Genomic DNA, 14,755 nt, shown 5'->3' with positions numbered 1-14,755 from the left:
CAGCTCACCCTCCTGACACTCTGCCCCTGGCAGGCTTTGCTCCCAGAGCTGCCAGAGCCAGGCAGAGCTCACGGGGTCTTCAGTTCTGGCAGGGCCTGGGGAGGGATCACCACCCCCAGGTGAAAACTCGGGTCATTCTTAGCCCAGTGCAGCTGCCAAGGCCCACGGGGAGAGCTCTGTGAGGAAGGGACGAGCCCATCACCAGCCACAGCACCGAGGTGGGCAGCCAGCAACAGCCCCTGGTGCACCACACCCTGGGCAGCCCGGGCAGGGCAGGAGCCCAGGGTGAGGAAGAGGAACAGCCATGGAACTGCTTCACAGGGCTCTGACTCTGCAGAGCAGCTCCTCTGGCCCGTGCAGTAACTGCAGAGCGACGCCGAATTTATCCAGAGGCTGCAAAGCTCTGTCAGCTGCCAAGCTTCTGCAAGGCTCCGTTTCTCAGGGACATGAAGGAAAATCCACGGGGAACATCTCAGACCAGGCCCCGCAGACCCCAGGACACAGTCTGGGGTCTCAGGGATGTGCCTGCCTCGGCCCAGCATCCTTCCTGGAGCCAAACTGCCTCCAGCTGTAAATCCACCAACCTCTGTGGAGTGTCTCCAGGTTTCTGGCACAGTAACTGAAAGCTGAGCCTGGTGTTTGTGTGGGAACAGCTGGAAATGCCAGTGTTCAAATCAATTAACTCAACAACCCTCAGGCTCAGCCTCCGTGGGCGCTGCCGGACACTTTCGTTAGCAAGGAGAATCTGAATATTTTGCATGGATCATACTTGCCTGATGGGAACGGGCACGTGTGGGGCAGGATCGTGTCCAATTTAGCAGCACACTGAGCAAGGAGGACTGGGTCTGCTCAGAAATGGACCCATCTCCTGCATCACCGTGTGCCTGAGGCCCCTCCTGCAGACCAGGAGGCTTTTTCCAGGCAGTGCAGAGCCCTGGAGTTACTGGGATGGTTTGTTACAGACGTGGTTTGGACACGGGGCAGTTAGTTCTGTCCATGTCAGGCATGTCCAGGACTCGTTAGGGTTCATTTTTGGGTTAACGGGGTTAAATGACAGCACGTCCCCAATGGCTATGTGACAGCAGCGTGGCTGCAGATAGCATTGGTGATTAGTGTAACAACATGCCACTGAAATCAGGATTATCACAGTGCATTCAAAGTGTGAAGGTACTCACACTGCCTCCGCCCGGGATGTGTTTGATATTATCCTTTGAGCCACACCTGGATTGAACGCTGCTAAAGTCCAGCTTCTTATTAATTATCTGCACCTTTGGTAGCCAGAAAAGAGTCATTGCACGTCACCAATAGCTATCTGATGGCAGGGTCGCTGCAGATAGCATTGGCAGTTTAGTGTACACAACATGCCACTTATTATAAGAACCATAGAGCATTGAAAGTGTGAAGGTACTCACACTGCCTCCGCCCGGGATGTGTTTGATATTATCCTTTGAGCCACACTTGGATTGAACGCTGCTAAAGTCCAGCTTCTTATTAATTATCTGCACCTTTGGTAGCCAGAAAAGAGCGTGAGAAACAACATGACCATCTGCAGCTCGACCATGTGTTATAGCCCTAAAACCAGGAACCTGCCTTCCAGTGCCAGCAGCAAACAGGAAAATCTCTGGCTTGCTGCACAGATTTGCCTCTTGCTGGGCTGGAAAGGGAAGATGGAGGTGGGCAGGTCATAGCTCTAGCCTGGGCAGGCCTGGGCAGTGATGCAGCTCTGGCCACAAACACCAGCCGAAAAGCCAGCTCAGCCTGGATCCTTCCACTGAACAAAACGGGGACCTGGCTGGGCAGCAACCCCGCTGGGAGGCAGGGCTGAGGCACCACCAGGGCTCAGCAACAGCTCCTGCAGAGCCAGGGGAATGAGGAGGGGTGGGGCTGAGGGAAAAATGCCTGCCCAGCTCCGTGGAGCCAGGACCACAGTCCCCTCTGGGCCGGGCAAACAGGAGCAGGAGCTGCGTGTCCAGCTCTGGGAGAGGACACCCAGCTCTGCTCTGCGCGGGGCTCACGCTCCCTGCACAGCTGCCAGCAGAAAGCCAAGGCTGCCAGGGATGCTCCCCACCCCGGATGCAGCCCCGGCCCCATCCCACCCCAGTGGTGTGGCAAAGGAGCCCCTGGTGGGTGGCAGCGGGGCTGGGAAGGGCCGGGGCCCCGTGGAAGCACTGCCAGGCACAGCCCGCAGCCCCGGCCCTGTGCCCACGCAGCTGGCTCCACTCAGGGGTCGCTTCCCCCCGGCTGCCCTGGAGCCCCCTCAGGCACCCCAGCAGCTCTTCCAGGCAGCCCTGGGCTGAAGAGGATCCCTGCTCCTTGCCCACCCAGCCCGGAGTGGCTTTGCAGCCCCCTCGGGTGTAAATGCAGGTGCCAAGGCAGAGGTGTGAGCCGTGAGGCACAGCCTGTGACAGGGCCCACGAGAGCCCCAGCAGGGTCCCCTCCTGGCACAGGAACCATCCCGGGGCTGAGCAGGGCTCCAGCCCAGCCTGCTGCTCCCTGCAGGAGCTCCCTGCAGCGCCTGGATGCTCCAGGGCTGGCCTGTGCCTCCAGCAGCCTTCCCAGCTCATCCCACACGTCAGGACCCAGCTCTGCCAGAGCAGCACTCGTGGTGCAGCCACAAGAGGAGAGCTGAGGCCACCAGGAGCTCACAGGGCCGTGGCCTGGCTGCCCCTGCCCTGTGCCCCTCTGCTTGCCCAGGCTGGGGTCCAGAATCTGCTCCAAACCCATTTCTGAGCAGCCTGAAATCAAACATCTGGGATCAGCCCCTTCTGCTCCAGCTGCAACCATCCTGCTGGGAGCAGCCTGGTGTCTACAGAGCCCCAGCAGAGCATCCAGCCATCCTCCCCTGCAAAGAGCAAGGAATTGTCCCAGATTCAGCTGTTCTTACTCTTTCAGCAACAACAACAAACAGAGAGGGGAAAAAAAACAACTTGGAAAAGCTGGATTAAAAAAGAACAAACAAATAATTTAACTATTTTCCAGTAAACAAGGGTTCCTTCCAAAATCCCTGGAGAACAGGGTTTGTGGGGGTGGGAAGAAAAACCCATGTCTTGTGCTAAGTGGGCAGGAGGGCTGAGCCCCCCCAAAAAGGACTCTGTGCTCATGTGCTGCTGTCTCATGACCAAGAGCCCTGCCCAGGCTCCAGAGCCCCCCTGGATGGTGGCACAAAGCCAGAAAATCGCCAGCCACGGTGGAAAACGCCTGGGAAGGCCATGGAGCAGCAGGCTGCCATTCCACAGGATGCAGGGGAGCCAGCTCAAAGCCTCCCCCCATGCCAAGGGGAACATTCAGAGCCACCGAGGTACCTGCTCACAGAAAACGTCATGCACAGCACTCAGGGAACGTTTCTTAGGGCTCTGCAAGGGCTGAAGCCAGGCAGTGCCACCAGTGCCACCCTAGGACAGGCCGTGCCACCCTAGGACAGGCAGTGCCACCCCAGCACAGGCAGTGCCACCCCAGCACAGGCAGTGTCACCCCGGGACAGGCAGTGCCACCAATGTCACCCCGGGACAGGCAGTGCCACCCCGGGACAGACAGTGTCACCCCGGGACAGACAGTGCCACCCCGGGACAGGCAGTGCCACCCTAGGACAGACAGTGTCACCCCAGCACAGGCAGTGCCACCCTAGGACAGGCAGTGTCACCAGTGTCACCCCAGGACAGGCAATGCCACCCCAGCACAGGCAGTGCCACCCCAGCACAGGCAGTGTTCCCTGCCAGGCTTGCAGAATTTAACCCAAGAGCCTCATTCCCAAGCACCTGGAGCCCAGAGGTCACTTTGCTTGTGAAACAGCTTTTCTGGGAGTGCAAAGCGTTTGAAAGGACAGAAATGCCACCAGTTGTGGCCGTGCCCCCCTGCACTGTGTGGCCAGACAGCACCTGGTGGCACAACACGACCCAAAACCTCGCCACCAGAGCTGGATCCACACCCCAGTGTGTGGCAACACGTGGGGTGGGAGCCGAGACCCTCAGGAGGAGGAGACAGACCCTGCTGTGCCCTCCTGCCCCGGGCACAGGGCGGGACTCAGGAGCACAGCCTGAGCCTGCCTCTCCTGCGGGCTGCAGCTCAGCTCCCCACGCAGCTCCCCACGCAGACACCAGCACAGAGCATCACTGCAGCCACGAGTTCCTGCACCCTGGGACACCTGAGCTGCACCCTGGGACACCTGAGCTGCACCAGGCCAGCAAGGAATCCAGGCCGGGCATCCGAGCCCAAACCCTGCGGGTGAGCCAGAGTCGGGTGCAGCCCTGCCCGCTGCCCGGCTGCTGCTCCAGGCAGGTCCTGCCAGCCCAAGGCAGTGCCCAGCGCCCCTGTGCCCACAGGCAGGACAGAGCCCGTGCTTACCTTGCCGCCTCCGGGCTGGTGCTTCAGGTTGTCGGTGGAGCCGATTTTGGACTTGACGTTCTTCAGGTCGGGCATGGGCGCGGCCGAGGGCTGCACGCGGGTCTTGGCCGAGGCGGGAGATTTCGGGGGGGTGCGAACCACTGCCACCTTCTTGGGCTCCCTGGCTGGTGGGGTGGGCAGAGAGGGGGTGCGGGAACGGCTGCCCGGGGTCCCGGGGGAGCCGGGACTGCTGTAGCCGCTCCTGTCTCCAGACCTGGGCTGCTCACCTGCGCACACAGCAGAGCCCGCTCAGCGCCCCGCGCCGCTCCGCTCGCCCCGGAGCCCGCCCCAGCCCCGCGCCCGCACCTCCTGCCACGCCTTTGGGAAGGAAAAACTGGGATCCAAAGGCAGCTTCCCGACATCCCGGCAGGAAGGTGGTCTCCACTGCCTGGATCGTCAGTAAGGCTCCCCACCCGAGCGTGGCACGACGAATTACAGACAAAAGACACTCAGAACCACTTTTCTATCAGAAATTTGGAAGCACTTTGACAGAACCATTTTCTGTAATTAACTAAGGCTGATTGCTGAGCAGCTTAGCACTGTCCCCAGTTTGAAAAGGAAACGAAAGAAGAAAAGAAGACCCTTAAACATCACCTTTCTCAGTCTTTGCTGCTGCAGGAGGTGGCTTTTTCTGCTCCTTTCTGCCTGTTTAGTGAATGAGAAAGATGCTTAAACATAATAAAGCTGGAAAATTAATTGATTTAAGGTTTAATGCAGCTCTGGTTAAGTATGAAATATATGTATATATCCAGTGAAATGCACCATTTTAATGGAAATTCACAATGCCTGATGCTTTCTGGGGTTTTCTTCTGAGCATAGTGGGCTAATCTCCATTCCTGTAATCGAAGAATTGATCCTCTTGCCCCTGGTCTTTGTGAAATATCACCAGAGAGAAAACGAGTAGATGGATTAAAAAAATGGAGCTGCCTAAATCTTCCAGATTTGAGGAAATCCCACCGGATGAAGCAACTGGCCTCTCCTACTCAGTGGAGACTGTATGAACACAGGGCACGAGCGGCTCGACCCAGCGGGAAGGAGCCCCAGGAGGGCTGGGTTCGGTCTTGAACCCCTGGCACTGCCCAGCAGCACCACCCAGCCACCAGCACGCGGCTGCCACCGTCACCTACCGGAGCTGGGAGGGGTCTTGGGGGCCGTGGGGGTCTTGGCCGGGATGCGGGTGGCGTTGGTGGAGTTCCTCTGCGCCTGCCCCGCGCGCGCCGCGCCCGTCTTGGAGCCAGCCCTCGCCTCCGGGCCCTGGGGACACAGCGGGGACGTCAGGGACAGGCTGCCAGCCCTCCGAGCGGGCACCTGAGAGCCTCGACGCCTCCATTCCCCACCCCTGGGCTGTGCCTGCTCACACCGTGTGTCCCAAGTGCACAGGAGGGGCACAGGAAAGGCTGGGACCTTCCCCAGGTGGCTTCAGCGACCGCGCCCTCACGCCTGCCTTAGCCACACCTCTGCTCCCCGCATTTCATCCTTTGCTTTCCCTTGTTCTGCCAAAATTTTGTACAGAAGATAAATCAATCCCAGCATCTGAGACTGGCACAGGGTGCCCAGAGCAGCCCGGGCAGTGCCCAAGGCTGGACAGGGTTTGAGCAGCTGGGACAGGGGAAGTGTCCCTGCCACGGCTGGGGAGTCACTGGGTGGACTTTAAGGTCATTTCTGGCCCAAACCATGCCAGGATTGTGTGTGACCTGCACTCCCTGTGCTTTCCCTCACCGTGGGTGTGTTTGTGTGCCTGAATGCCACAAAGGGACGAAGCTCCGAGGCTCTGCTCCCCCTCAGGACCGGCCATGGAGGTGCTGCACGCCCTCCTCCCCGCGCAGCACCCGCAGCCCTGGCACGGCCAAACCGAGAGCAAGGAAGGGCTGGAAGGGCCCGGCCAGGGGCACGGTCACAGCTGCAGCAGCACAGACAGCCTGGGTGCCCCAGGCACGGCTCCGGCTCCAGCCCTGGCTCCGGCCCTGGCAGGGCGGCCGGGCAGCGTGCGGCCCTGCAGGGACAGGGAGTGCCCGCAGAGCCTGGAGCACCCGCAGAGCCCGCAGAGCCCGCAGAGCCTGCAGCAGCTGGGAGCGCCCGCAGAGCCCGCAGAGCCTGCAGAGCCAGCAGTGCCCACAGTGCCTGCAGCAGCCAGGAACACCGCAGTGCCTGTAGTACGCAGTGCCTGCAGCGCCCGCAGTGCCTGCAATGCCTGCAGTGCCCGCAGTGCCTGCAATGCCTGCAGCGCCCGCAGTGCCTGCAATGCCTGCAGCGCCCGCAGTGCCCACAGCAGCTGGGAGCGCCCACAATGCCTGCAGTGCCTGCAATGCCCGCAGTGCCTGCAGTGCTGTCAGTGCCCGCAGCACCCTCAGTGCCCGCAGCAGCTGGGAGCACCCGCAGTGCCCCAGTGCCCGCAGCACCCGCAGCACCCGCAGTGCCGCAGCACCCGCAGCACCCGCAGCACCCGCAGCGCCCACAGCACCCGCAGCCTGCCTCTCCCAGCCCGTCCCCAGCGTGGGCTGTGCTCCCTGCACGGCTGCACTGCGGGCAGAGGCAGGGCTGGACGGGGCTTTCGGAGTGATGGGGGCACAGAGCCGGGGGGGAGGCAGGGCAAGGTGAGGATTTCTTGGAAATTAAATAAAATGGGAACAAAACCAAAAGAAAATCAGCGTGGGAGGGAAATAAAATGGGGTCAGCGACATTAAATAGGATTAGAAGGTGCAATACAGAGCTGGGTGTGGGGTAGACAGCCAGGGCTGTATATAAAGAAATAACCAACTTTGGTGTTAGAAAATAATTCAATTCCTCATCTCTTACTCTTCACCCACTGCATTTCCCTTCAGCTTGTCCATTATCCCTCTCAGGCACTAACCAGGATAATGGCCAGCTGAGCTAAACCTCCTCCAAATTACCAGTGTGACAGATATTGTTTAACTTCTGGGATTTACCCATTATTAAACTCTATTCCTCACCCAGAGCACAACACAGCATCCTTTCTGGGGGTTGTCCTGTGCAAGCCAGGAGCTGGATTTGATGATTCTTGTGGATCCCTTCCAACTCAGGATATTCTATGACCTGCAAGGCCTAGGTTATTTAATTTAATGTTTTAATTACATGTTTTGCTCTTTTCATAGTTATGCTTGTCCCTGGTGCAGTTTTGAGTCTGCTCCAAGGTCAGCTGCTGCTTTTCAGTCCTGGGCTGATAAAATGATTTCTCCAACCTCCCACCCAACCCCGTGAGCCACGTGCTTGATTTAGATTTGGACCATTTCCTCACCCTTAAAGAACCCATGGATTGCACCATCCAAACCCAGGGGAGGGAAGAAAACATAAAAACACTCTTGAAAACAAATGGAAAAATGGAACATAATGGGCAGGTTTCCTAAGAGGAACAACAGCAGGGCAGCAGAGGAGCCAGGAACACGGACAGGTGTCACCCCTGGTTCTGGTTTTTAGCTTACCTTGGGTTTCTTTTCATCAGCTTCAGTCCCTTCCTTGTCAACACGACCTGACAGACGGAAACAAACAGTTACACCTCTTGTCCTGGTCAAAAACTCCCGAGGTGAGAACACAGTGCTGGGGGTGTTCCCTGTCCCTACTCTGCCTTAGTACTGTTCTTAGAAATGTGACAAAGTCACCACCTCTTGCAGAAATCCTTCCACCACTCCACAAACACATTCCTTCTGTGTTAGCAGATGATGCTGTGTTAGTCAGCACTGGGGACCAGACACACCAGGGAGGTTTGGGAGAGAGCGTTTTGCCCAGATTTCCACCCAGCTCCTGCAGGATCCATCCAGCCCAGGACAGTTCCCTTCAGCCCTACACACGAGTCTCTGAAACACCCACTTGTTCTAACACCCAAACTGAAGGAAGCCCCAGCCCAGCAGCACTATAATCTCGTTTAAGGGGCTCTTCAGTCGGCCCTGCAGAGCACTTTTATCCCTGCTGTTGTTAATTCCCATCTCTCCTGACAGGCTGCTCCCTGCCTCCCAGCACGGTGCCCCTTCCACCTGGGTCAGTCTAATTAGGAGATTAGAAATGGGGAGGAGATAAAGTTTGTACTCCAAGGCACTTATAACAAAGCCCTTTTCCCCCCATCTTCAGCTAATTGGGAGGAGAAGCTGCTGATATTCTCCCCAGTGTTGGGAAACTTGTCCTGGGGGATCAGCCCTTTCCTGACATGGACAATGCTGCAAATCCAGCACTGACCCCTCCCAGATCCAGCTGAGCTGCACACTGGAGCAAGGCTGGAGCCAAACCAGCTTTGAAGGGAGAGACCATTAAATAATTAAAGTTCTCCCACTGAATCAGAAGCTGGCTGGCTCTGGGCAGTGCATCCCCACCCCGCCGTGGTTGCAGGCTCCAGTGCAAGCCATGCCAGTGCCCTGCAGCACACGAGCGAAGCTTCCCGCTGCTGATCCCACAGGGAACAACGAGAAACATCTTCTGAGCTTTGGCTCCAGCGGGAAAAGCTCCATCAGCAATTCCTGCCTGAGCCCCGCGCAGCAGAGCCGCAAGCCCAGCAGCATTCCCAGGCCAGTGGGAGCAGCCAAGCCAGCCCTTGGAGGTGGAGCTGGGGAGAAGGCAGAGCTTCCCCCAGGACCTGCCCCGGGGAGCCAGAGCTGAGGTCCGAGCGGTGAGACCAGCCCGAGCCCTGCTGCCCTGGCTCCTTAGCCAGCCCACAGCAGCACCTGCCTTCGGCCGCTGGGCCGGGCCCCTGGCACCGTCCTGAGCCCAGGGGGGGTGGAAAGCAGAAAGGAAAGGCCTAAGGGATGCTCGAGCACTTCGTGGTGAGCTCCGAGCTTTCCCAAGGCTGCCCTCCCAGCCCAGCCCAGCCCCACACGCTGTTTAGGTGCCCCCAGACAGGCAGGCAGCTCCTCTGAGCCCCCAGAGCACCGTGCTGGCACACCCAGGGATGCCCATCCAGAGCTGGCATGGCAGCAGGATGCTTGGGAAGAGCAATGGACATGCCTGGCAGTGGGGAAAGGTCCTGCTGGCTGCAGCCCTGCCTCCAGCAGCAGCCCCAGCGGGTCTTTAAGGGGAAAGTACAAGGAACAGGATCAGCGTGGGGGCTTTTCCAGGTTAGACCTGCCATCCTTGCCTTTTTCCTCCTCCCTCCTCTTTAGGAAAGGCAGTTCCAGGAGTTACTGGACCAGACTCCAAGAGTTCCTGGCCGTGCAAGCCAGAAGGCACGTGTCCTGCTGGAACAAGCTGCACAGGCCAGGTGAGCCCACACCAACGTGCCAGAGCCACCTCCAGGTCCTCGTCTTCTCGGGGAAGGGGCCAGGTGGGAGTTAAGGCGCCCACCCAACAGATCCAAAGAAATCAAAACAAAAACGGGTGAGAAAAGCACGATTAGGGACACACCAGCACCATGCAAGGGACGCAGAACCGCAGCACAAGGCTCTGTCAATCCAGTCCAGGACTGAATTGGGAGGGCAGGGAGGGAGCAGCAGCTGTGCATCAGTCCCAGCACAGGTCCAGGCCATTTCCAAGCAGCAGGAGCCGAGGTGGCAGCAAGCTGCAGTGCTGGGGCACACACCTTTGAGCAGGGGCACACGACTGGCCTTGTCTGCAGCCAGCCCGCCCGGCTTCCTCCGGGGCGTCCGGCGGCCCCCTGCATCCGGCACGGCCTCTCCCACAGGAGCACCTTCATCCACCTTCTTCACACCGTCCTCTCCCTCAGCAGGGAGTTCGGCTCTTTCTAGCACAGAATCTTCTCCCTCCCTGGGCTCAGCCTGTTTTTGGGAGACACTTCCAGCAGGCTCTGACAGGGTGCTGCCTGGACCTCCTTCTCCCCCCAGCAGCTCTTGCTTCTCCTCTTGGTCCTCTCCTGCTTTATGTGACTCAGCTTCAACCAGAAGTGCCTCTCCTGGGCTGTCTCTGAGGACAGCTTTGGACTTGTTTTCTCCATCATATTCTTCACGAGTCTCCTGGGCAGCTGCTGGGCACGAGCCCTTTTCAGGTGCCAGAGAAACACGCTGATCCGTGAGGGAAGGCAAACCCTGCCCAGAAGTTTCATCGATATCCCGGTCCTCATCCCTCTGGGAATCTTCTTTTATCGGGGCTCTGGCACACAGAGGAGATGGTCCATCTTTGTGGCCACCTGTGCCACCTGCTCGGGCCAGGCCTTCTGTGCCTCCCTGGTGCCACAGGTCCCCGCTGCCTTCGGGGGCTCCGGAGCCTTGGTACATGTCCAGGGGGATGGGGATGGTGACCTCGATTCTGGTGGGGGCTGCTGCCGGAGCCGTGGTTTCACGGGACTGAGGTGGCTGCTGAGGCCCCAGGCCCTGCTCTGGGGGCTGGCTGCCACTTTTTACTGCAGCTCCCACACGCTCTCGAGGGCCAGGCTGGAGCCTTGGAGAGCTCGGCTCGCCTGGAGTTGAAGTCGTGGGGTGTGAAGCATGGGCAAGAAATTAGCACAGGCATGTCAAACATCACGTAAGGTGAGAGAGAGTCAGCATTTCTACTGGCAATCGAGAGACAAAAGCAAGTCCCACCCCACCCCACTGAACAGACAACTCGCTCCTGCAGTGGCTTTTGCCTTTAAAGAACTCTGAGCCCCGCGGGGATCAGCACCAGCACCTGGGAGATCTGATTCCTGCCTGGACCTGGCTCGGAGGGGCCGGGTTTGCCCTGCACTCCATGAGCTGGTTCAGCTGTAGAGGTCTCCAGAAGCCAAGAACATTCCCATTTTCCCTAACACCACCACTGGACCACCAGTCTGCTGGTCAGTGCCCACCTCTTCTTGCCTCAAGGGCCTGAACAAGGGCCAGAGCCCTGTCCTCCTTCCTGTCCTCACAGAGCCCTGCTGGCCTTCCCTCCCCTCGGGAGGTGCTCGGGCACACACAGCACTGGCTTCAGAGCTCAAGCCACCTCTGCTTTGCTCTTTGACTGTTCCCACTGCCCAGGAGCTTGGGAAGAGCACTGCCATGCCATGCCAGAGCAGGGAAAGGACTGTGGAGAAGAACGTGGCTGTAGCCACAGGGCCACGGTTTGGGACCGTGCACTCCCTGAGAGCTCCGGTGCTGCTGCTCTGCCAGCATTTGGGCTGAGTGACATCTGAACCCCTCAAGCTGAGGCCACAGAGACAAAGATTTGTCTGCTTCTCTTTTCTTTTTTGGCACCTGTGTGTGTAAGAGGGGAATCTGTTCTGTCACTGTCCTGTGCATGACACAGACCTTTACAATTCCACCCGACAATTAATGCATGAAGCCAGATCTTCCAGCTGAGCTGGAGCTTTTCTGCTGGAAATGCCTTCAGCTGAAGGAAAGATGCCCTGAGCAATGGGGGATTCACCTGGACTTGGGTACATTGCTCTGGAGTCAGCCAGCCCAGGAACAATGTGCCTCCTGTATGATGAGCTGGCTCAGCTTCAAGGACACTTTGGTCTCTTTGAGCACTGACCAGGTGAAGAGCCTAAATCAGAGCCCTGAGACCACAACTGTGGCTTTGGCAGATCAACAAACAAGACTCAAGAAAAGATAGTCAAGACCAACTTGGTCATTCGTCAGTGCGCTCCCCATTTTAAGAGAATATCACAGTTAAGTGAAACAACCACACAAAGACCTCGGATGTGACAGCTGAAAGATCCCGGGACAAGGCAGAAAGGGCTTAGTAAAAACCTGGTGAGAAACAGCACTAGAACCAGAGCAGAGAGAACTTCAACCCCCTCCACCAACAATCCTGATTTCTTTTTTATAGGGGTGCCACTATTTCATGTTTAGAAGAGCTGACAGTCCAAAAACACTGGCCAGGCCAGTAAAGGTTTTATTCTAATGGCAGAATTGTGCTCATCTGTGTGTGGAAAGCAACAACGACCTGAATTCTGCCCTGAGCTGAGAAGGCAAAACCTACTTACTTCTGTAAAAGACATGGATGTCTAAATGCACTAATGGAGCCGTGGAAATGAAAGACACTGCTCAGCTGGAGGGATTTGTTATGTTTACTGCACAGAAAACTGCTTCACAAAATGGCTTTTGACTCAGATTTTAAACAGCACACTCAATTAGTGCTGTGGTGTGCAGTGCAGGCAGGACAGAAGCATCACAGGGAGTCTCAAGCCCCAAGTCTGCCCCATGGAATTAAGCCAGCACTGGGGGCTTTGGGGAACCAATTTTCCATCAAGTCTGAACTAAGGCGAGTCAAGAGAAACTTTCCAGGTAGCCAGATGGTCCCTGGATAATTTTCAGCCCTTCGAAGCAGACACAAAATGAATGCTGTGAGAACACTCGCTGCCCACTGTGTCTGGCTTCCTCACTCACATTCCCCAAGACTGGGATGAGGAGGAAAATCCCTTAGTGTTGAAGTCAGGGTATGAGTGAGTAGGTTTGAGTCCTGTTTTACTTTAGAAAGTCACAGCAATTAAAGAATTTGCTGGTTTCATGTGTGAGCACAAGGCCTGCACTGCCTCTGCTCAAGCTGAGCAGTTCCTCTGGCCACAGCACATCCCAGCTCTGTCCAGCAGCTTTTCCAGCCTGGAGAACACACTGGTTTTGCAGCTGGACAAACAAGCACCGTGACTTTGGCCATCTGAGAGGGAAATCTGGTGCACGAGGAGCTGCAGCTCCCTGTAAAGAGCATGTTGGAACAGCCCAGGAGTGCATGGCCCTCCTCTGCCAGGAACAGGGAGAGCTGCTGAGCAGGGCAGAGCGTTTCCTCACAGAACAAACCTCCCCAGCCACCACCAGCCCTCTGCAAGCGTGGGCAGCAGCAGCTGGTCCCAGTGAGAGACGATTCACCCACCTTGAGTGGCATCTCCTGCAGCGTGGTCCTCCAGGTTGGGAGTGGCTCCTACGCCCGCCTCTTCAGCTGCTCAGGCAGAGAAAGAAGGGGAAAAACATCATCAAAATAAGAGCTGAGTTCAAGCACGTGCCTGGAGAATGAATTTACCTCCCTGCCGAGGCTGCCCAGCAGAACGGGCAGGATCTCTGCAGCAGGGCAGAAATCTCCCCACACTGATGAAGGACCCGGGTGGATCTGCTCAGCCCCTGCTCTACAGACCAGAGCAGTGTTTCACCAGCTTCCACATCCTAAATGGCAGGTTAGCACAAGCTCTTCCAGGCAGAAAACAGGCTGTTAAGGAGCAAGGCAACTTGCGGATGTAGATCCTCTTCTACCCCCACGTGGCCTTTACACGGCCAGCAGCACGCCCATGGACGTCTCTTACCTGAGCTCACTTCTTGTGTCTGTGACCAACCTGTGAGCCCTGCCAAGGCTGGCTGAGACCAGTAACTCCAAGCCTGATACAAATCTATAGAGAAATCCTGAACTTCAGGACTACAGGTACATCAGAGAAGCATAAGAGAAGGTTTTCTTCACAGTGATGGTGGTTTGTCTTCCTCAGCATTTCTTCAGTTTATTCTATGACTATTTTCAAACTAGCTTAAATAATTCTATTGGTATGCCTCAGTTCTCCAGTCAAACTAGGACTTCTTCTCTGTTTTCCTCATTTTTATCCAAGCAGTTCAGGATACACTGGCTCCCTGGGACAGTCTGATCTTGCACCAGAGGCTCTGTGCTTCAGTCCAGGGCTCCACCAGCAGCTCAGGGACCAGATGCAGCACAGAAATTCCACTGCTGTGAGTTTGTTTCAGTGCTTGGCACTGGCAGAAGCCCTTTTCTACCCGCTGCTTTTCTCAGGTCCTGCCTGATGCTTCCAGGGAAAGCCACTGGCTATGGCACAGGGGACACATCCTCATTTTTCAGACACATCCTGCTCTCCCACACACAGCACTGCCACAGTCACTCCCTGCTCTGCCTCTGGAAGGCCCCATCCTTCCCTGGAAAACCAGGCCCAGGTGCAGTGGCTGCCCACAGGGCATTCAGGCTGAATTAGTCACTTCACTGGCTCTGCATCACCCTTAAAAGCACTGCTGCAGTGGCCTGGTTTCCACCTGCCACTCCAAAGACACCGCCAGGGCTGGGCAGAGCCCGGGGGCTGCAGGAGGCACCCAGGGGCTGCAGGAGGCACCCAGGGGCTGCTGGCACGGGAAGGACCCGGATCTGCAGAGAGGAGCCTGGAGGTGGGAGCCAAAGCCACCACAGAGACACCAGACAGAAGGATGGTCAGGTGTGGAGCAGAGAAAGAGAGAAGAAAAGGCTGCGAGTTCCCCCCAGGACGGGGAAGGCAAGAGGACAGCTCTGAGAGAGGAATTCTCCAGAGAAGAAGGAAGCAGGGCTGGGAGCAGCGTCCCTGCGAGAGGTTTCGTGGTGTTGCCTCACAACACCGACCAGTCCAGCTCTCTGCTCTGTCTGCAGCAAGAGATGAAGCTGCACCTTGGTCTCCCTCACCTGTGGTTCCTTCTGGGATCTCCCCGTGCTGTTCCGCACCACCCTGATCCTCGTGGTCTCCTTCCTCCACTAAAGGTGCTGTGGCATCTGCAAAACAACACGG

General features: G+C 57.3%; 1 protein-coding gene across 13 annotated transcripts in view; it reads right to left on the bottom strand.

Moving 5' to 3' along the window:
* MAPT (microtubule associated protein tau) overlaps nucleotides 1-14,755 on the bottom strand; it is a 41,018-nt gene that overhangs the window by 6,739 nt on the left and 19,524 nt on the right. For 3 of the 13 annotated variants that reach the window (XM_077788361.1, XM_021538525.3, XM_021538524.3), the window contains exons 4-11: nucleotides 14,653-14,739; nucleotides 13,105-13,170; nucleotides 7,821-7,867; nucleotides 5,508-5,634; nucleotides 4,975-5,025; nucleotides 4,342-4,607; nucleotides 1,413-1,505; nucleotides 1,176-1,268 (exon numbers count right to left, since the gene is read on the bottom strand). In XM_077788361.1, the coding sequence (XP_077644487.1) occupies nucleotides 1,176-1,268; nucleotides 1,413-1,505; nucleotides 4,342-4,607; nucleotides 4,975-5,025; nucleotides 5,508-5,634; nucleotides 7,821-7,867; nucleotides 13,105-13,170; nucleotides 14,653-14,739 (830 nt within the window). Of the gene's footprint in view, nucleotides 1-1,175; nucleotides 1,269-1,412; nucleotides 1,506-4,341; nucleotides 4,608-4,974; nucleotides 5,026-5,507; nucleotides 5,635-7,820; nucleotides 7,868-9,901; nucleotides 10,736-13,104; nucleotides 13,171-14,652; nucleotides 14,740-14,755 lie in introns of all 13 variants that reach the window. The other 10 variants (XM_077788371.1, XM_077788363.1, XM_077788366.1 and 7 more) reach the window with 10 other exon arrangements.

This window comes from Lonchura striata, chromosome 25, assembly GCF_046129695.1.
Source record: "Lonchura striata isolate bLonStr1 chromosome 25, bLonStr1.mat, whole genome shotgun sequence".
NCBI classification, from domain to species: domain Eukaryota; kingdom Metazoa; phylum Chordata; class Aves; order Passeriformes; family Estrildidae; genus Lonchura; species Lonchura striata.
Note: the sequence above shows the minus strand (reverse complement) of the source record. Positions and strands in the feature narration are given on the sequence as shown.